General features: G+C 36.4%; 4 protein-coding genes across 5 annotated transcripts; 2 read left to right on the forward strand and 2 right to left on the reverse strand.

Annotated features, from left to right (window-relative positions):
- Positions 1-4,584, forward strand: LOC106754136. Its single transcript, XM_014636113.2, has 3 exons — positions 1-389; positions 682-2,690; positions 3,817-4,584. Exons 2-3 carry the CDS (start codon positions 1,017-1,019, stop codon positions 4,207-4,209), a joined length of 2,067 nt encoding a protein of 688 aa, XP_014491599.1. The 5' UTR covers positions 1-389; positions 682-1,016; the 3' UTR covers positions 4,210-4,584.
- A 1,124-nt stretch (positions 4,585-5,708) lies between these two features.
- Positions 5,709-7,979, forward strand: LOC106754162. 2 transcript variants are annotated; one of them, XM_014636148.2, is made up of 4 exons: positions 5,709-6,004; positions 6,066-6,160; positions 6,226-7,438; positions 7,739-7,979. In XM_014636148.2, the coding sequence occupies exons 1-4, from the start codon at positions 5,939-5,941 to the stop codon at positions 7,823-7,825; spliced, it is 1,461 nt and encodes a 486-aa protein (XP_014491634.1). In that variant the 5' UTR covers positions 5,709-5,938; the 3' UTR covers positions 7,826-7,979. The 2 variants fall into 2 exon arrangements, with proteins under 2 accessions (XP_014491634.1, XP_014491635.1); XM_014636149.2 differs by having other exon boundaries at positions 6,075-6,160.
- Positions 7,980-7,992: 13 nt separating this feature from the next.
- On the reverse strand, positions 7,993-12,650 carry LOC106754163 (peroxisome biogenesis protein 12). Its single transcript, XM_014636150.2, has 9 exons — positions 12,384-12,650; positions 12,168-12,307; positions 11,842-12,079; positions 11,530-11,639; positions 10,454-10,528; positions 9,230-9,316; positions 8,788-8,874; positions 8,386-8,523; positions 7,993-8,282 (listed from the first exon to the last, which is right to left on the reverse strand). The coding sequence occupies exons 1-9, from the start codon at positions 12,595-12,597 to the stop codon at positions 8,211-8,213; spliced, it is 1,161 nt and encodes a 386-aa protein (XP_014491636.1). The 5' UTR covers positions 12,598-12,650; the 3' UTR covers positions 7,993-8,210.
- Positions 12,651-13,430: 780 nt separating this feature from the next.
- Positions 13,431-17,288, reverse strand: LOC106754007 (protein PHR1-LIKE 1). Its single transcript, XM_014635941.2, has 8 exons — positions 16,830-17,288; positions 15,747-16,299; positions 15,196-15,340; positions 15,028-15,104; positions 14,900-14,939; positions 14,340-14,397; positions 14,026-14,095; positions 13,431-13,954 (listed from the first exon to the last, which is right to left on the reverse strand). The coding sequence occupies exons 2-8, from the start codon at positions 16,275-16,277 to the stop codon at positions 13,586-13,588; spliced, it is 1,290 nt and encodes a 429-aa protein (XP_014491427.1). The 5' UTR covers positions 16,278-16,299; positions 16,830-17,288; the 3' UTR covers positions 13,431-13,585.
- Positions 17,289-17,373: the final 85 nt, after the last annotated feature.

A 17,373-nucleotide genomic window follows, 5' to 3' on the forward strand; every position in this document is an offset into this window, starting at 1 on the left:
GTAAAGAGAGACGGACAGAGAACAGTAGAGCGCGGGATGTTGGGGAGGGACCTCCGAGTCAGAGCGGAGGACCGAGTCGTGACCGATTCCGTCCTCTATCCTTTTGAGTCGTCTCGTGTTGTCATTTGTCAGCATTAATGGTCCCTCCCTTGCCAATCCATCCTCACCCTTCGATCTCATCTCTCCAATTTCATTCCCACCGTCCGATCTTCCCCTTTCTCTTTCTCTCTCTATTGCTCCCAATTTCAATTTCAGTTCGGGAGAATTTGAACCTCTCTGAAGAACCCTAACCATCACACCCTGCTCCTGCAACCATCGCACACATCCTCTCTAAACTCCTTGGATCGCACCCGCAACTCAATTTCGCTTCGCCTTCTCGCCCTCCCAAGGTCTTGGATTCTTCTTTCCTCTCTTTCTTAATTCTTTCCAACACGCCAATCTTATACCCTTCTTTTCCTTCCTAGCACTTTTTTATTTTTTATTTTATTTTTTTTTTCTTTCGCTGTTGTTCTGCTTCTGATTTCAATTTACGTTTTACAACACTATTTTTTTCTGGGAGCGGTTACAATTCGAGACGTTTTGTTTAATGGGCAAACGCTAAATGGGTTTAATTGTAAGTCTTGGCACTCCGTGCTTGTATCTTTGTTCGGTGGTTTAGGCTCAGACTCGTTTTGTTTGCAGATTTGATTGGATCGGCTCACTGCATACTTGTGCTCGTGACCAAAATCGGGTTTTGGAGCAAAAACAGTCCGTGACATCTTGCTTTTTGTCGTTATTGCTTCTAAATCGTTAATGCAAGTGAAGTAGTATCTTGTAATTTCGTAGTGGAGGTTGGTTCATTGTGGCAGGGGAAAAGAGGGTTAGAATTGGGCAGGAAATAAACTCGAATTACCCATTTCTGTGGTTTTCCCTTGTCATTGGAACCGTGTTAATTGTTGATTTGAGTGTGTAAGGCAAGGTCAAGGTATGTGTGAAGTGTGTGCTGTTTCTGCTTCGTAACTCAAGGTGTACGGATAATGGAAGTCAATGGAATCATTCATGATAGTAACCTAGGAGCGGGGAGAAGGGACAAGAGAGAGGTGGGAGAGAAATCGATGGAAGATTTAAGTAGATATGCACATAGTCCTGCTCACTTGGCTGTTGCCAGGCGCGACCATGCTGCCCTGAGGCGCATTGTTTCCTCCCTTCCCAGGCTGGCTAAGGCTGGGGAGGTCAACACAGAAGCTGAATCTCTTGCAGCCGAACTTCATTCGGATGAGGTTTCTGCTGTTATTGATCGCCGTGATGTTCCTGGTAGGGAGACCCCTCTGCACCTTGCAGTGCGACTTCGGGATCCAGTGTCTGCTGAGATTCTGATGGCTGCTGGTGCGGATTGGAGTCTACAGAATGAGCATGGTTGGAGTGCTCTGCAAGAAGCAGTGTGCACCAGAGAGGAAGCTATTGCCATGATTATTGCACGGCATTATCAACCTTTGGCGTGGGCTAAATGGTGTCGTAGGCTTCCCCGCATTGTTGCTTCAGCATCCCGAATTCGTGATTTTTATATGGAGATAAGTTTTCATTTTGAGAGCTCTGTCATTCCTTTTATTGGGCGAATAGCTCCTTCTGACACTTATCGGATTTGGAAGCGTGGGTCTAATCTCCGTGCTGATATGACCCTTGCTGGTTTTGATGGCTTGCGAATCCAACGATCTGACCAGACATTTTTGTTCCTTGGAGAGGGCTATGTCGCAGAGGAGGGCAACTTAACTCTGCCACCTGGTTCTTTGATTGCTCTTTCTCATAAGGAGAAGGAAATCACAAATGCTTTGGAAGGGGCTGGTACACAGCCAACAGAGTCTGAAGTTGCTCACGAAGTTTCCTTGATGTCTCAGACCAATATGTATAGACCAGGTATTGACGTTACTCAGGCTGAGCTTGTTCCCCATTTAAATTGGAGGCGGCAGGAGAAGACAGAGATGGTTGGGAGTTGGAAGGCAAAAGTTTATGACATGCTTCATGTGATGGTTAGTGTGAAGTCAAGGAGGGTTCCTGGTGCTATGACTGATGAAGAGCTTTTTGCTGTGGAGGATGGAGAAAGCATGATAAATGGGGAAAACAATGACGAATATGATGATGTACTGACTGCTGAGGAAAGAATGCAATTAGATTCTGCACTACATATGGGAAACTCCGATGGTACATACGAGGATGAGGAAAATGGAGCCTTTGAGGGTCAAGAAAATGGTTCTGCAGCTTCCTTTGAGAATTCTGAAGCCAATGGCACGGTTAAAGAAAAGAAGAGCTGGTTTGGTTGGAACAAGAAAAGTATGAAGAACAGCACTGATGACCCTGAGGATTCCAAAAGTGTGAAGAAAAATTCCAAGTTTGGCTCAGAAGGGAGCAATCAAAGATCTGTTGATCAGCAAAAGTTAGCATCTGAGTCTCTAAAGGAGGATAGTGGAGACCTTAAGAAGGGAAAAGATAAAATCAATAAAAAGAAGAAGAAGAAAGGAACAAACACTGAGTCAAAGAATGAGAGTGAGTATAAAAAGGGTTTAAGGCCTGTGTTGTGGTTGACGCCAGATTTTCCTCTGAAAACGGATGAGCTTCTGCCTCTACTTGACATCTTAGCAAATAAGGTTAAGGCTATCAGAAGACTCAGAGAACTTTTAACAACTAAGCTTCCTCATGGAACTTTTCCTGTCAAGGTAATCTACATACCATAACCACTAGTTCTTTTTATGATATGCACGGTTGCTCTGCACTCTTGCAGGACAGCATGTTCATATCTCCTTTAGCTGGTTTTTGTTGGCAGTGAGTCAGCTAAAATTGCATATCATGATGAAAATGCAAAATTATACTTAAGTACATATTTATGCATAACAAATATCATATAAAATGGATAGTTACTAAACCCGAAAACTTAAATTGAAAGTTCATTATTCATATCCATTATTAGTTCACCTGCAAGTCGTAAAAAGCACTGGAAGAACCAAAACACAGAGGCCAGATAACCAGTTGACAAAATCAGAACATTTGAAAGCAGAACCCAAGGCATGGATACAGAATGCCAAAGTCATATATATATATATATATATATATATATATATATATATATATATTTTTTTTTTTTCCAAACTGGGTTGCGAAACTCAACCCACTAAACCTAACTGCATTAGCAAAAATTGGCTAAAAAATTTATGATCTCACAATCTTACGACCAAGATAAGTGATTTCGCCCTGATCACAGCTGCACCCTCCGAAACGTACTAGATTGTCATACAAACTCATGATTTTCCCTTCATTGGCCTATATATACACGTACGTACCTAAAGAACATTTGAAGTTTTACAACTTTGATGACATTATGACTGACATGGGTTTATCTTTTCTCCTGTTTCTTGTATTGGTATCTGCGCATGAGTAGATTATAGGTGTCTTTTTGAGTGAATATCATCTGCACGGTACACCTGTACTGTTAATTGTTATTTTAAACTATGCCAGCCTATTCTAAAATGATTCAAGGCAAAGCCGAGATTTGCTGCTATTGTCTGGACAAGGGAACGAGCGGGAGGGTTTTTTCTAGATTTATTGTTATTCCTATCACACTTAGACTTTTCTCATGGTTGAATAGTTATATTTCAGTTGACTGTGAGTTAGATGATCAGTCATTTAGCTGATCTACTTCAAAGAAATCAATCTCTGTTTGAGTGTTGGTGCAATTCATGCCTGGTTTCTACGAATCTGTTACTATCTGTCATTACATTTTTCAGCATCCATACTTGTTCTTTATAAAAGCATCTGGTTTTAATGATAATAACCTCTGGGACTCAGGTTGCTATTCCGATAGTTCCTACCATCCGGGTCCTTGTCACTTTTACGAAATTTGAGGAGCTTCAGCCTGTGGAGGAGTTTTCAACTCCACTATCCAGCCCAGCACATTTCCATGATGCCAAATCCAAGGAATCAGAGGGCTCTAGTTCATGGATTTCCTGGATGAAAGGAAGTCGTGGGGGGCAGTCCAGTGACTCTGATAGTCACAGATATAAAGATGAAGTTGATCCTTTCAACATACCAGCGGACTACAAATGGGTAGATGCGAATGAGAAGAAACGCAGAATGAAGGCAAAGAAAGCGAAAAGTAAGAAACATAAGAAGTTGCAGACAGCGGGAAAAGGTGGAGATGGAGTGCATCAGAGGACGACGGAGGACGTAGAAGAAGAGTAGTAAGTAGTATGATGGTATGGTATCTCTGGGTTTAATTGCTTGAGGCTTTGATAGTTGTTGCCAGAGAAAAATGATATTTCTTTTGTGCACACAGCCACAGCTGACATTATAGTTCTATGTTGGAGGGTTTCTCCAAGAATTTACTAGAAATTTCTTGGGCAACCAATTGTTATTAGTTAAGAAAAAGGTGCCTTTATTTTTAATTTTTTTTCTCCCTCGTTTTGCAAAGCAAGCTTTATCTTCTATAAATTGTTGTATTGGCAGTGAAGAGGAATTGAAGAGCAAGGGTGCTTGGCTTCATTCTAGTTGTCCTTAGATACTACTACCTACTATTTGTATCTACTCACTCCTATCTCCATCATTATCCATTTTTCATTTTCCTGAGTGCTAATCTTTATTTCTATCCCTGTTCTCATTAAGAAAATTTCAATTAATTCAACGAAATAATTCAATTAATTTACTACATCAGTGCAGGTACTGCGTTAAAATAAAACGCTCCTTTTAAATAATGTGTAGTATTAAATTACCCTTATAATTTATTTATTGTGATCCCTAATTTTTCTTCAAACGATAAAAAAACTGAAATTTAAGTTTCAATTTCAGTTAATTTACAAGGTACACTGTGTTAATGAGACGCTCCTTCTAAAATTAAAAGATTAAATCCATTTTTGCTCTTATAATTATGCCAATGTCAATGTTAGCTTTTATAAAATTTTATTTATCAATTTAGTCATTCAGCTTACAAAACTAAATAATTTTGATTCATTTTTAATATCTCATCTAATTGCAACTAATAATAATAATGACAATTATTCATTTAGGTAAAATATTAATAATTTTGCGAATTAACGTTAATACATGTATATTAACATTATTTTTATCACTACGCAAATGTTTGAAAGAAAAAAAGAAGAAAATACGGTGTTAAGTTTAAGTGACTCCAATGTTAATTCCAGAAAAAAAATATTATTATTTAATTTAAGAACTTTCTTTCTTCACATGATAGAAACATTTAGCGTATGAAACATATTATTCAAATAATCAATATATATATATATATATATATATATATATATATATATATATATATATATATATATATATATATATATATAAAACTCCCTATAATCCTTAGTAAAAATCCCTTTTAACATAATCAATACAAGTAATTAATTTGGTTTAATTTTTAAAATAATATACTAAATTTACTCTTAATATTAATGACTTTTAATTTATTTTCATTATTTATCAATAAAAACACACATTTATAATATTTAATAAAATGAAATTTAATGCTTCATAAAATCCTATAAGTCAAATTTTTCTAGAATATGTTTTATGTATGTATATATATATATATATATATATATATATATATATATATATATATATATTATTGTATTTTAACAGGGTGTTTAAGGATATTGAATTCCATTTATTGAGTGGTTATAATTGTTTTGAGTGATTCATTTATTGAAGATTGAAATAGTGAACTAATAGAGTGGAATTAGGAGCGAAAACTGATGTGGGAATGAATCTTAACGGTCCAATTTGAAAAAGTTGCGCTCCGAGATTCTGAAACCTTTTTCATGACCGTTTGTTTCTCTGTTTCTAAAAATCCCTTTTTTAAAAATCTCTTCTTTCATCATAGCATGGCTTCCTAAGCAATCTCACTCTTCTTTAGCACCAAAGTCACTTTACGCAACACAGATTCATTAATCAATCAATCATGAGGTGCTTTCTACCATGTTTTCGCACTTCAAAACGCCGCAACCAATTGCGTTCTCTCACACAAGTAAGCTCACTTTGCTCTTTCTCTCTCTGTCTCCGTTATCTTAATCTAAGTTTCTCAAAAGTTGTCACAGACCCATGTCGGGGAAGGAGCTGTTGAACCTCTTGCACGGCAGAAGACTGATGTTGAAGAACTCATTGATTGCATAGCAGAATCAAAGTAAGCTATCCATTTTGTTGTGATTTTTTTTTTATCCAATTTGATTTACATATGTACGCTTTCAGAATAAGAAATGCAGAGCAATCAAATAATAACAGTGTTGAAACCAAGGAGGAGCGTGACAAAGGGGCAACAGCAGGGGAAGCACCTCAGATAGATGAGAAAAAGAATGACCATGAAAGAGATGATGAGATCAGTGAAAGATTGCATCAGGAAGAGTCTTCGGAGTCACTGTTCTCTCTGTCTGTTTGTTCAAGAAAAAAAGTTTCAGATGCCGAAACAGTCGAGCCTGAAGTTAACAGTCCAATCCAATTGGTATGCACAAGAGAGGTACCTGAAGCATTTGGGTCATCCCCAAATGCACCACTTCAAAATATTTCGTCCGTTCTGAGTCCAGTTGAAGAATTTACCCATGAAAATCCATCCAAGGAGAAGGACGATAAGGAAGGAGAAAATGGGAAAGTGACTCACCCTGTTCTACAGTATAGGTATAGAGATTGCCCAGATGACGAATACGACGACGTTAATTTAGATACGAGTGATTTGGATTCTACGCTAGAAAATGACGATCCTCAGAGTGAGAAGAGAAAAAGGGGGGAAGAAGGCGGTGTTGTTAAACGAACATGGGTTCAAGAAGAGTCTTCGGAATCTCTGTTTTCTCTGTCTGCTGATTCCAGAATACGAATTTCATCAGCAGAAGCAGAGAATGAAGTGGACAGTCTAGTGTCAGCGAACATCACACAAAAAGAAGCACAAGGGAGGATTCCTGATGTTTCCTCAGTGCTGAATCCAATCGAGAATGTTACGAAAGAGAGGGTGGTGAAAGCAAGAGAGGTGCATCCACTGAAGATGGATAAAGAAAACATCAACTTGGTAGTGCAAGATGGTAACATACCCGTTAGTTCAGAGCCTGCTTTGAAGCTGTCAAACAGAAAGGGTAGGCAATTCAGTGACAGCAAAAGAAGGCAAGAAATTGGGGTAGACACCAGCCTCTCTAGCTGGCTGGTTGAATCGGAAAGCACGCCTATTTCCATTAATAGTAACAGTTGTGTTGGAGAACATACACCAAAAGGAAGAAGAGGTTCACCGTGGAGTCACGAGGATAGGCCAATTTTGGGAGCATTAACAGTTGAAGAGATCAGGATGTATTCTTTATCTGCATCTTCGATAAGGTCTAGAAGCCGGAGTCCCGACGAGACACCCATCATCGGTACTGTTGGAAGCTACTGGACTCACACGGAACAGAGCATGGATTTGCAGTTCAACAAAAAAGGAAAGGTAAGATGAATTATGCATATATAATTCAAAACTGTAGTTATTCTAGCAATTTTATTTTGTAGTAGAATTATAGTTATTTTACAATGTAAGATAATTTGAAATGATTTTTCGGCTATACCTTTCTTTATTATTATATATTAAAGCGTTGAATTTTAAAACTAGTACATTAAAATAGAAGTACTTTTTATTTAGTCTCTACAGACTATGTATATATATAGACTATGGTTTTGGTTCAAAGAAAAATACTAAGTAGTTAGTGGACGGAGAAGGCTGAACAGATCTTAACTGCTTTTATTGCAGGATGTATCACCAAAGAGGACTACAATGTCATTACAAACAAGACTAGAAGGTGCATTTGATGCTAGTGTATCAATGGGTTCATCGTGATTTTTGTTTTAGCCCTGGAAGACCATTTTTTTTCTTAAGTAGCTTGTTTTGAGATCTTTGATCATTTGATGCCCAGATTTATATTGAAATTCTTACTTTCGCAGTTGCTGCTGCGCGCAGATGTTGTCTTAATTCTTACTTTCTCTATTCGGTATAAAATCACGGTCTAGAAAGATAAAAAACATTGTCTCAATCATAGGCAGCAGCTGCTTGGAGATGATGATGTATATATACAAACTTAGTACATAGAGAAAGATGAAGAAAACAATGCCAAAAAATTATTGGGATATATACATACATTAGTACATGAATAGTTGCCCCATGTATTCAACAAAAGAAAAGATTCACAAAAAAAAAATAGCTAAGAACCCAGCTCAACTGAGGCCTAGACATCATGAAAGAGTCTCCTAATCTGGTCAACTGTTGCAGGCATTAAAGTAATTGGACAGCGCTTATACTGTAACGTGGAAAACCAAAAACTAGCATTAGATACAAAATAGGAAAAGTGATTTGGATGCCGATAGTTTAAATTTAACCATGAAATCAGATAGAACAGTCACCTGAGTAATATACTTAAATATGCAAGCATAGCAGAAGGCAAACCCAGAAACTGTAACTACAGATGGATTTACACGCTTCTGTGAGCACAAGGGACAAATTGTCCTGTCTGGTGGTAGTGGTATCCCATCTTTCTGTACCTGTTTTTAGGACACATATATTAGACTCAAATCTTTAGTAGGCAACGAACCAGCACATTTTTTTTTTTTACTTTTAAATTCTACTTATTGACAGTGTGACACTACATCATAGAGGGTGCAAGTCTAACTAGTGAATTGTGAAAAATAAACCTTTACAATGAAAGTTGAAAAATAAACCTTTACAATCTGTTTGTCTAGAATAATTTGTAATTCAGGCTAAGGTAACATAGACAACTAATTAACACTTAAAATTGATTTCTTCACCTTTGGTGGAGGAGGAGGAGGGGGAGGAGGATATACTGTTGGAGCTGACATTCTCTCCTCAGCAGATTGGTACCACCATTCCATCATCTACATAAGTTCACATAAGTGATGCATTAATAATTACACATACAAAGCTAAACCTATTTAAACTGAACCAAGCCAGCAATGTAACAAGAGGCTTGAGCCAATAGTGATCACCATCGTTTGTAGCAATATTTAATTATACCAAACCGGCGGACACAGATCAAATCTAGAATTGGAAACTAGGTCAATAAAATAATCCACCAGGCTACGATATTGTTTATACGTATTTCACCATATTGTTAGTACTCAATGAAAAAAGAAATATATACATACATAAATATACGCATACACATATATACATAACTACATGCATATACATATAGACAGATACGCATACATACGTGGATAGCCATCTCACCTTAAAGAAAAACACTGCTGCAATCAAACCGGTTTGTGCATAATCAAGAACAGTGTACGTACAGCTGAGCAATGCTCCTTGCAAAGTCTGAGATACGAATACATCATGTGATTAAAATGGAGCATAGACAGAACATTTATTCATCGTCAGCATTGTAATGCGTTACATACATAAGGAGCGTTTAGTCACTTTATCCTGCACAACCTAACATAAAAGGTTTCAGCACACAGCAAGTTTCTCACAATGCAGGCCCAATACTTGAAAGGTACAGGTACAGCGCACCAGTTATATAAGTTCTACTTCTCAATTCGTTGATCACAATGACTTTCTTGACAACATTATACAGATTTTATTTGTACGAACATCATTCATATTATGTGTTTAATAATGTCAAACAAGATATAAACAAAATTAAAACCGTATTATAATCCATGCTTCTTATTGTTGAACGTAAAAATAGAACTGACTTAAAATTACTCATTGTAAAATAGTTTTACAGCTTTAAATGTAACCAATAAATGGTAAGCAAAAAGCACCTTTTGGTGTAAGAGGGACTGGCTGTAATTGTTAGATGCTATCTCAGAAAAAAAATATCTAAAAATTTATAAAATATATTTTTATAGACTGAGACCATGAGGGGTGTTCTCTTTATATAACATAATCACTACAGTCCAACATTATTTTCGTTGGCGGCTCTATCTACCCAAATTTTCAATTTTTTGTCTAAATCTACAGATGTATAAGGTTTTATGAGTATATTTCTGGAAAATAAATGGTTTTTATGGGCTTGTGTAAACAATAATAAGTATTGTATAACCATTTCAGATAAATTGTCTCTATTTTTTTTTTCTACAATTTTTTGCCATTATTCAATTCATGGGTTCTTTGCACTTGTTTCTTTGGTGATATATTTTTTAAATTCTAATTCTGGCCGAGCATATCCTACTATCGCCACTTTTTTAGCTAAATTTTCTTTTGCTTCCTGTCTAATTTTTGTTTGACAAAATATCCTTTCAGTTCCCATTACTCTCATTGAAGTTGGATTGCTTACTTCAATTAGCCCAAAACAAAAAGAGAAAAATCGAAAATATTATGTCAGTCTAATATGGAAAGAGAGAAAGCCATGGACAACGTCAATAAAGTATAAGAGTATAACTAGCTTCTTGAGTCTCTTCTTAATTCATGAAAAGATAAGGTTATCATACTGATAATAAAATCATATACCTTCAACCATTGGGGGCCACGAAGTCTCTCACGTTCACGGTTACGCATCTTTGAAATTCTAGAAGACATATCCATCTATCTTGACACGAGAGAGAATAAAAAAATCAATCATATAAACATAAATGACAAATTTATTTTTTGGTCTTAACCAAGAAATTGGAGAATTCTTAAGCTGTTAAGCAACTCACAAATTCTTACATTGAATAATTTATTTGAGTTCCATATACTGAAGAATGCAAATAAAAGAATAGTATGTGTTTCAAGCACAATTACCATACAGTAGAACATAGGTACATGATAGATGGTGCAGAAACTCATCAATTTAAAAAAGATTTGATATTCTTGGAAGGATCATGCACTAACCAATTTATGCCAATAAATTTTTTTCTTCCCATAATTCTACTCATTAGCCATTTTAACATGCACCCACAAACAAACAAACAAATATGAAACCTATAACACAACAGCACTTAACAAACACCATAAGATAAAAAATAATTTTATTTGTTGACAACTCAGGAATGCTGAAAAAGTTATTATTTGACTCAATTACATTTTAGAAACAAGGAGCCTGCTAATATATGGCAACCTTGGGAATTTTGATAGTATCCCCGTGCAAAAGAAAAAACAACCGAAAAAAAATTGAGTAAATAGTCAAATCAGTCTTCTAATTTCGGTTCCTCATATTAACTTAGTTTCTAGTATCCCTGAAACTGTAATTTTTCATTCCTTTTAGCCCCTTTGTGAAATTAGCTATAGTTCCACTACGGACTAAAATGCTATTACAAAGCTATAGAACTTAAGGATAATCATGATATTAAGTTGTACATGTGAGGGACTAAAGTGACAGTATTTTCAATTTCAAGGATTTGTTTTGCATTTCCCAGTTTCAGGAATTATCATGACATCTCTTCACAGTTTTCAGGGACTACAATTGTACTTCACTAGAAAACAGTCAGTTATAAAATACTAAATATTTGTCACCGACGAAAAATGCATGGTTGATCATATTTTCTTTTTCAAATAACACAATAATTTGTCTAAACGTAATGATATCCTAATTCATAACTGTCTACCAGCTCTTGCCCAGTAGCTCGACAGACATGAATCCCAAGTGCGTGCAGTGCTAGCGAGTAGTATCCAGTAGCATCCAGCAAGTATAACATCTGGTAAGCAAATTGCAAACCTGCATAGCAAATATCCTACATTACACATTGAAAAATATTCAAATTCCAGAGAATACTTTGTCGTTACAGATAGAACGAAAGCATATCCTTGAATAAAAAATTTTAACCGAGTTCTTAAAATCAAGTCGATTTGGGTTTATCCGTTGGGAAAAAAAAATCAGGATACAAATGCTAACTCTCAACATCTTGCATTTAACATACCCTCAGTACTAGCGTGCAACCACGGGTAGCAAAACCCTACAATTTTCTCAACTCTCTTAGTGATACGCATTGTAACGGAGGCACCGGTGTCAGAGGTTGTCGTTGACACCGGAGAATAATCTCCTCGGGCATCATCATATCCCCCATTTTCATCTCCCCATAGAGTGGCCTGAAGCCTCGCTTCCCTCTCTCTGTTGTAGATTGAATGCAACTTAGATTTCATATACGGCAACACAACCTGTTTGATCAATCATAATGTGGGAAATTAAGAAGTAACAATTAGGGTTACACGACAAAATAAAAATAAAAAATATCAACTACAGTACCAAAAAAACAACGGAAAGAATTTTCTGGCGTCTCCGCAAGCTGCCTCCAGCGGCGGTGGCAGCAACAGTATCGTCAATTTTGGCGGTAATATTGGCCGGTCTTCTTCGAAGACCGTACAGAGATTCCGAAAAAGAAGCATCTAGAATGAGGAAATAAGAGGAATGAGCAGAAATAATTGGTGTTATGTGTGATGGAGAGTGTGGTTTTGGGTGTACCTGTGGTTCGTAAGGTGTGAGATTCGAGTACGAGCATGAGTAAGGCGAAGGATTCGTCTTCGAAGTCTAGGAGCTTGTGAAGGAAGGGTCTGCGTAAGGCCAAGACGCCGATGGAGTAAGTGAGAGCGGCGCGGAGACTCGCCGGAAGCTGCTGAGCCGCCGCCATCTCGAAGAAGGTGGGGCGGCTGCCTTGCCCACCCACCTGGAACAACATTTCTCTCTTTCAATCCCGCCACACCAACCACCGCCATGCTCACCTCGTTTCCATTTATCTCTTCTTCCTGCTCTGTTTTTTTTTTTTTTTTTTTTTCACTCTTTGTTAATTGTAAAAATATAATTATACCTATTTTTTATTACAAAAATTTGAAAATACAATTAATCATTTTTTAATCGATTAATGATAATAACTGGGACGAATATATTCTTAGTTTTACACTTTAATACAAAATTAGAATTTTAATACAATTTGGTCTTGAAGTTAAAAATTAAATAAACGAAATTTTTTAAATTTAATTATATTAAATTATTTTAACTCAAATATTATAATAGATAGTTTTTAGTTTAAATGTCAGCATAAAAAATTAAAAAAAATAAAAGAATTATATTAGTTTATTTTTAAATTTTAAAAATCAAAATAAAAAAACATAAATAAATTTTAATTTCATTTCCGAACCTAAAAAATAAAAAAATATTTAATTCATATTAAAACTAAAATCTTCCCTTTTTACCAAAAATAATCTCTAGGAAAGTAAAAATAAACCTACTTGATAAATAATTGACTTACATGATATGATATTGAATAAAATAAATTGGATTAATAATTTGAAATTAATATATGTTCTATCAGTTAAGTAAGTTTTTGTATACTGTGTTTTGTAAATTAAATTAATAAAAAAAATTCACTTAAATATCATTTTAATTCTACTGTTTATTTATTTTATTCAATTGGATCCTATTATTAATAAAAAAAAATCAATCAATTTTACCAATTTTAAAAAAGACAACAATGAGAAGAGTTCAATTGTAATTAGTACTATTTAAGGCATATTTTAGAAGGAAAAAGAAGACGATAAGCACGTTGAAACTTCCAAAAATATTTCTACAACTTCCATGGATTCCAAACAAGTCCAAGAATATTTAACAATTCTAGGCAATGAATTACATCCCAAATATCATCCTACAACCATTACACAATCCAACTGTTATGAACTTTTCACCCGTTTTGTAGCTGGTGCAATTTCATCTTCATCTTCACCTTCACTTGTTTTTTGCTTTGTGCTTCCATTCTTCTCTCCATGCATCATTTTCTCGCGTCCCTCATTTGAGGTTTCTACTGGAGGAGAAGAAGGAAGCACAGTGTTTCCCTCATTTGAGGTTTCTACTGGAGGAGAAGAAGGAAGCACAGTGTTTGATGGGGTGGCGGTGATAGCGGTGGTGGTGGTTGCAGCAGCTGCTGCCACCTCTCCGGAGGAGCCATTAACCTTCTTGTCACCCATCTCTCGTTGTTTCTCAAACATCATCTGAAGACGTTTCCCTTGGTCTTCGATTTGAATTTGTAACTTTCTCTGAATCTGCATACACAACACAACAGTTACAGTCTCAGAAAGTAAGAGCAACCAAACACAACTGATAAGTTAACAACCTCAAGTTGCTCGTGAAGTCGCTTCTGGAGATCCATCTGCAATCGTAATGCTTCAGTGATCCCTTTACTCCTGCAAAAGAATTACCAAACTATGTTTCTCAGCATTGCTATGTTCACTCTGAGAAAGGAATCTCAAGGAGCAACTGTTCATATATGACATCAGAATGGTATCATAGCAAGAGTCGATTAATTGGTACTAATCTTAAATTATATCTCAAATTATAATATTAGAGAAGAGTTAAACTGAGAAAACGTTACATTCTCTAATAACTAGCATGCATGAGCCTGCACAGAGATGGAGAGAGAGAACTCACGTTTTTAAGTCTAGAGATTTCATTTCTTCTATTGGAGTCGTCTTTTTCTCTGATGTTCCTGCATGCATAGTGTCAAACTCAGAGAAGATTGAGCAAAAAACTGTCTTCTTACTGAAGAATTTTCATATAAATACAAATTATTACAATCTGTCAAACTGATTTTCAGCCTACTAAATACGTTAAACTGCAATATATACATTTATTACACTTAATTATCATAATTAAGAGAATAACCGTTACAAATAAATATACAATTGCATATCTTTTTCCATTTATTCTGTTGACACGTAGAAAAGCAGCTCATTCACAGACAAACAAGAAAAAAGAATTTGTGTGCTTGTAATGAATGCAATTTGACCTAAAGACTTAACTTTCTCTTTGTTTTGATGAGAGAAAAGGAGAAAATAATTTGAACTTTACAATGAAGAGAAAAAATTGAATTTTTATCCTTCTTCAACAATCAAGAGAAATTCCTATTTTTTGAAAACGTTCTTTCCTTCCTATTGTGTCTCTCTATGAAGAAGAGGCACAATACGATTCCTAATCACACTTTAACATACCTTCTGATGGCTCTGGTTTGTATCTGGCAGTTCTATACTTCTGAAATTAAAAGGATTTGGAAAACATGAGATTAAATAAATTGACACACCTAAAAGCTATTTAAGAGGATGATAAACCAAAGATGTACCTGCAAGTGGCTTTTTACATGATAGATGGTAAGGCCATCAACTTTCATCAGATTCAACACACCCTTTGGAGTAGCCTCTGCATGTTAAGTAGTTGATAACATCATGAGACAACAATAAACATTCCAGAGAGAAGGCTAGAAAGAATGAGATAACGGACATGAACATACTCTCACTACCACCAAGCTGATTGACTGCTTCCACAAAGGCCTCGTGAAGTTCTGGAGTCCAACGCATTCTAGTCTTAGTCTGTGGTGTGGTTGCTGCTGAATTGCCATTAACTTCTCCAGATGGTATCTCCAGCAACTGAGGAACCTGAAATGAACGCATTAACGGAGTAGGATGTGTTTCAGCAACTTTTACAAAAAATAAATACACAAATAGAACGAAGAGGTTATTGTGCATGATGAAAATAGTGTTCAAACTGTTAAGAATCCCATATACATCATACAACAGAAGAAGGAAAGAACTGTATACACAAATTCAAATGTACAAGGTGATGGAATAAGGATGTTTATGGAGATCATTTAGTCACTAGTTATAACAAGATAAAAAGATCAAGATTGACTTAATTTTCATATGCATCGGTGACTAGTTCATTCACGTACAAAAATCATCACCATAGACTATGTAGAGGCAACCAAAAATGAGATGCCACCTACTCCTTCTAGTAACTTAACTTCCCAGATGTGACAAGTATTAATCAGCTTGAGAAACATACCTTTGGTTTTGGTTCTGCTGCATTGTCATCACCAAGAAGCTGACTCCAGTTTGGGTGAAGAGAATCATCAATTGACATTAACTGATCAACCCACTCGCCAAAATCGGTTCTTTTGACATTCTCATCGTTTATGTAACAGGCATTGTCTACCACCTGATCATGCTGGGCAGAAATATTTTCGGGAAAGCCAAGAATATCCTGAAATGGATCTGGTCCCCAGGTAATATCTGTGCTTTCATGAGGGTGAGAAATGAATGTTGTTGAGTGTATTTCGGAAGACACATTGTCACCCAATGTCTGAGAAACAAAGGGGAGATCTTCATTTTGCCTATCATTCTGTGAAGCAAAGGAAAAAGGGGTGCCATCAGGATATTCAGAGGGTGATGAGATGATCTTCCCAGCACTTGTTATTGAATTTGACGAGACAGAATTTGCAGCCAGATCACTGGCAGGTGAAAGATGACAAGAGTCTGGGGGTTTCATATACTTGTTTTCTAGGGGAGTGGGAAGAACACGAGAAGATGAAGACATAGCTTTCGAGTCCCAAGTGAATCTGCAGCAAATTAACACAGTATGTACATTGGTTTAGCCTTGAAGCTGGTGAAATTTAACACTGAGACATAAAAAAACAAGTTCAGTTTCAAGCATCAGCTTTGGCAGAAGAAGGGAGGTTTGAAGAAAAAGAGATGTTAAAGGGGTCATCAAGTTGAAATTCGCAGTTAGTTAAAAAGCATTGACAAGTGTCGTAGTCCGTGAACAGAACCACCAGAACTGCCACACCACCCTCTCTGCAGCCACAAATTGAAGAAAACGAACCCACCACGCAAGATGCCTCTTTTGCAGCCCATAACCATTCATTGAGACCACCCAATTCAGCCCGTGACAGATCAAAATCACACCCCCAGATTCACAGAATTTCATTAAAAAAAAACTGAAATTACAAAAATTTAACAGGGCACACAGAATTTCAAGAGATAAAGAAAATCTGTTGTGAAAAAACATAACCAAGCCAAGGAGTGGTTAAAGGGTGAAGAACTGAAAGTGCGCACATGGAATAAAAAACGCAGCAGTAGAAAATCTTACCTATAAAGGGATGACGATGATGAGTCTTTGGAATTGGGAAAAACCTGAAACGGAATCTAAAAAGCCGAGGAATCCAACTAAAAAACGGAAGGTAAGAGAGAGAGAGAGAGAGAGGGAGATAGAGAAGAAGAGGAGGAGGAAGAGGGAAGAAATGTAATGCACACGTATATGAGTTTGTCGTGTTTAACTCAAACAAACAATCTTAGAATCCAAACTCTGTCCGTCCAAGGCTCTTGCTTTTGATTCTACTTCTCATGATTATGGTAAGAGCAGGTGAACCCAAAAAAAAAACATCCTGCGGCTCGCACGTGTGGGGACAGGGTGGTTCTGGGCCGTCAGATTTCAGTCCATTTGGGTTTGTTTTGTCGTGAGTTGCCATTTGCAAGTTGTTGACTTTGATAAGCCAAGAAAATAATGAGATGGAAAATGAAAAATATTAAAAAAAGGGTAAAGTAAAGTTGTTGGTGGTGTTGGTGTTGGCTGCTGATGAATACTGCTGATGTTATTGGGTGTGTGTGAAGTGAGAGTGTCCAAAATGGTCAAT

The sequence above is a fragment of the Vigna radiata genome, unplaced genomic scaffold (genome assembly GCF_000741045.1).
Source record: "Vigna radiata var. radiata cultivar VC1973A unplaced genomic scaffold, Vradiata_ver6 scaffold_83, whole genome shotgun sequence".
Classification (NCBI taxonomy): Eukaryota; Viridiplantae; Streptophyta; class Magnoliopsida; order Fabales; family Fabaceae; genus Vigna; species Vigna radiata.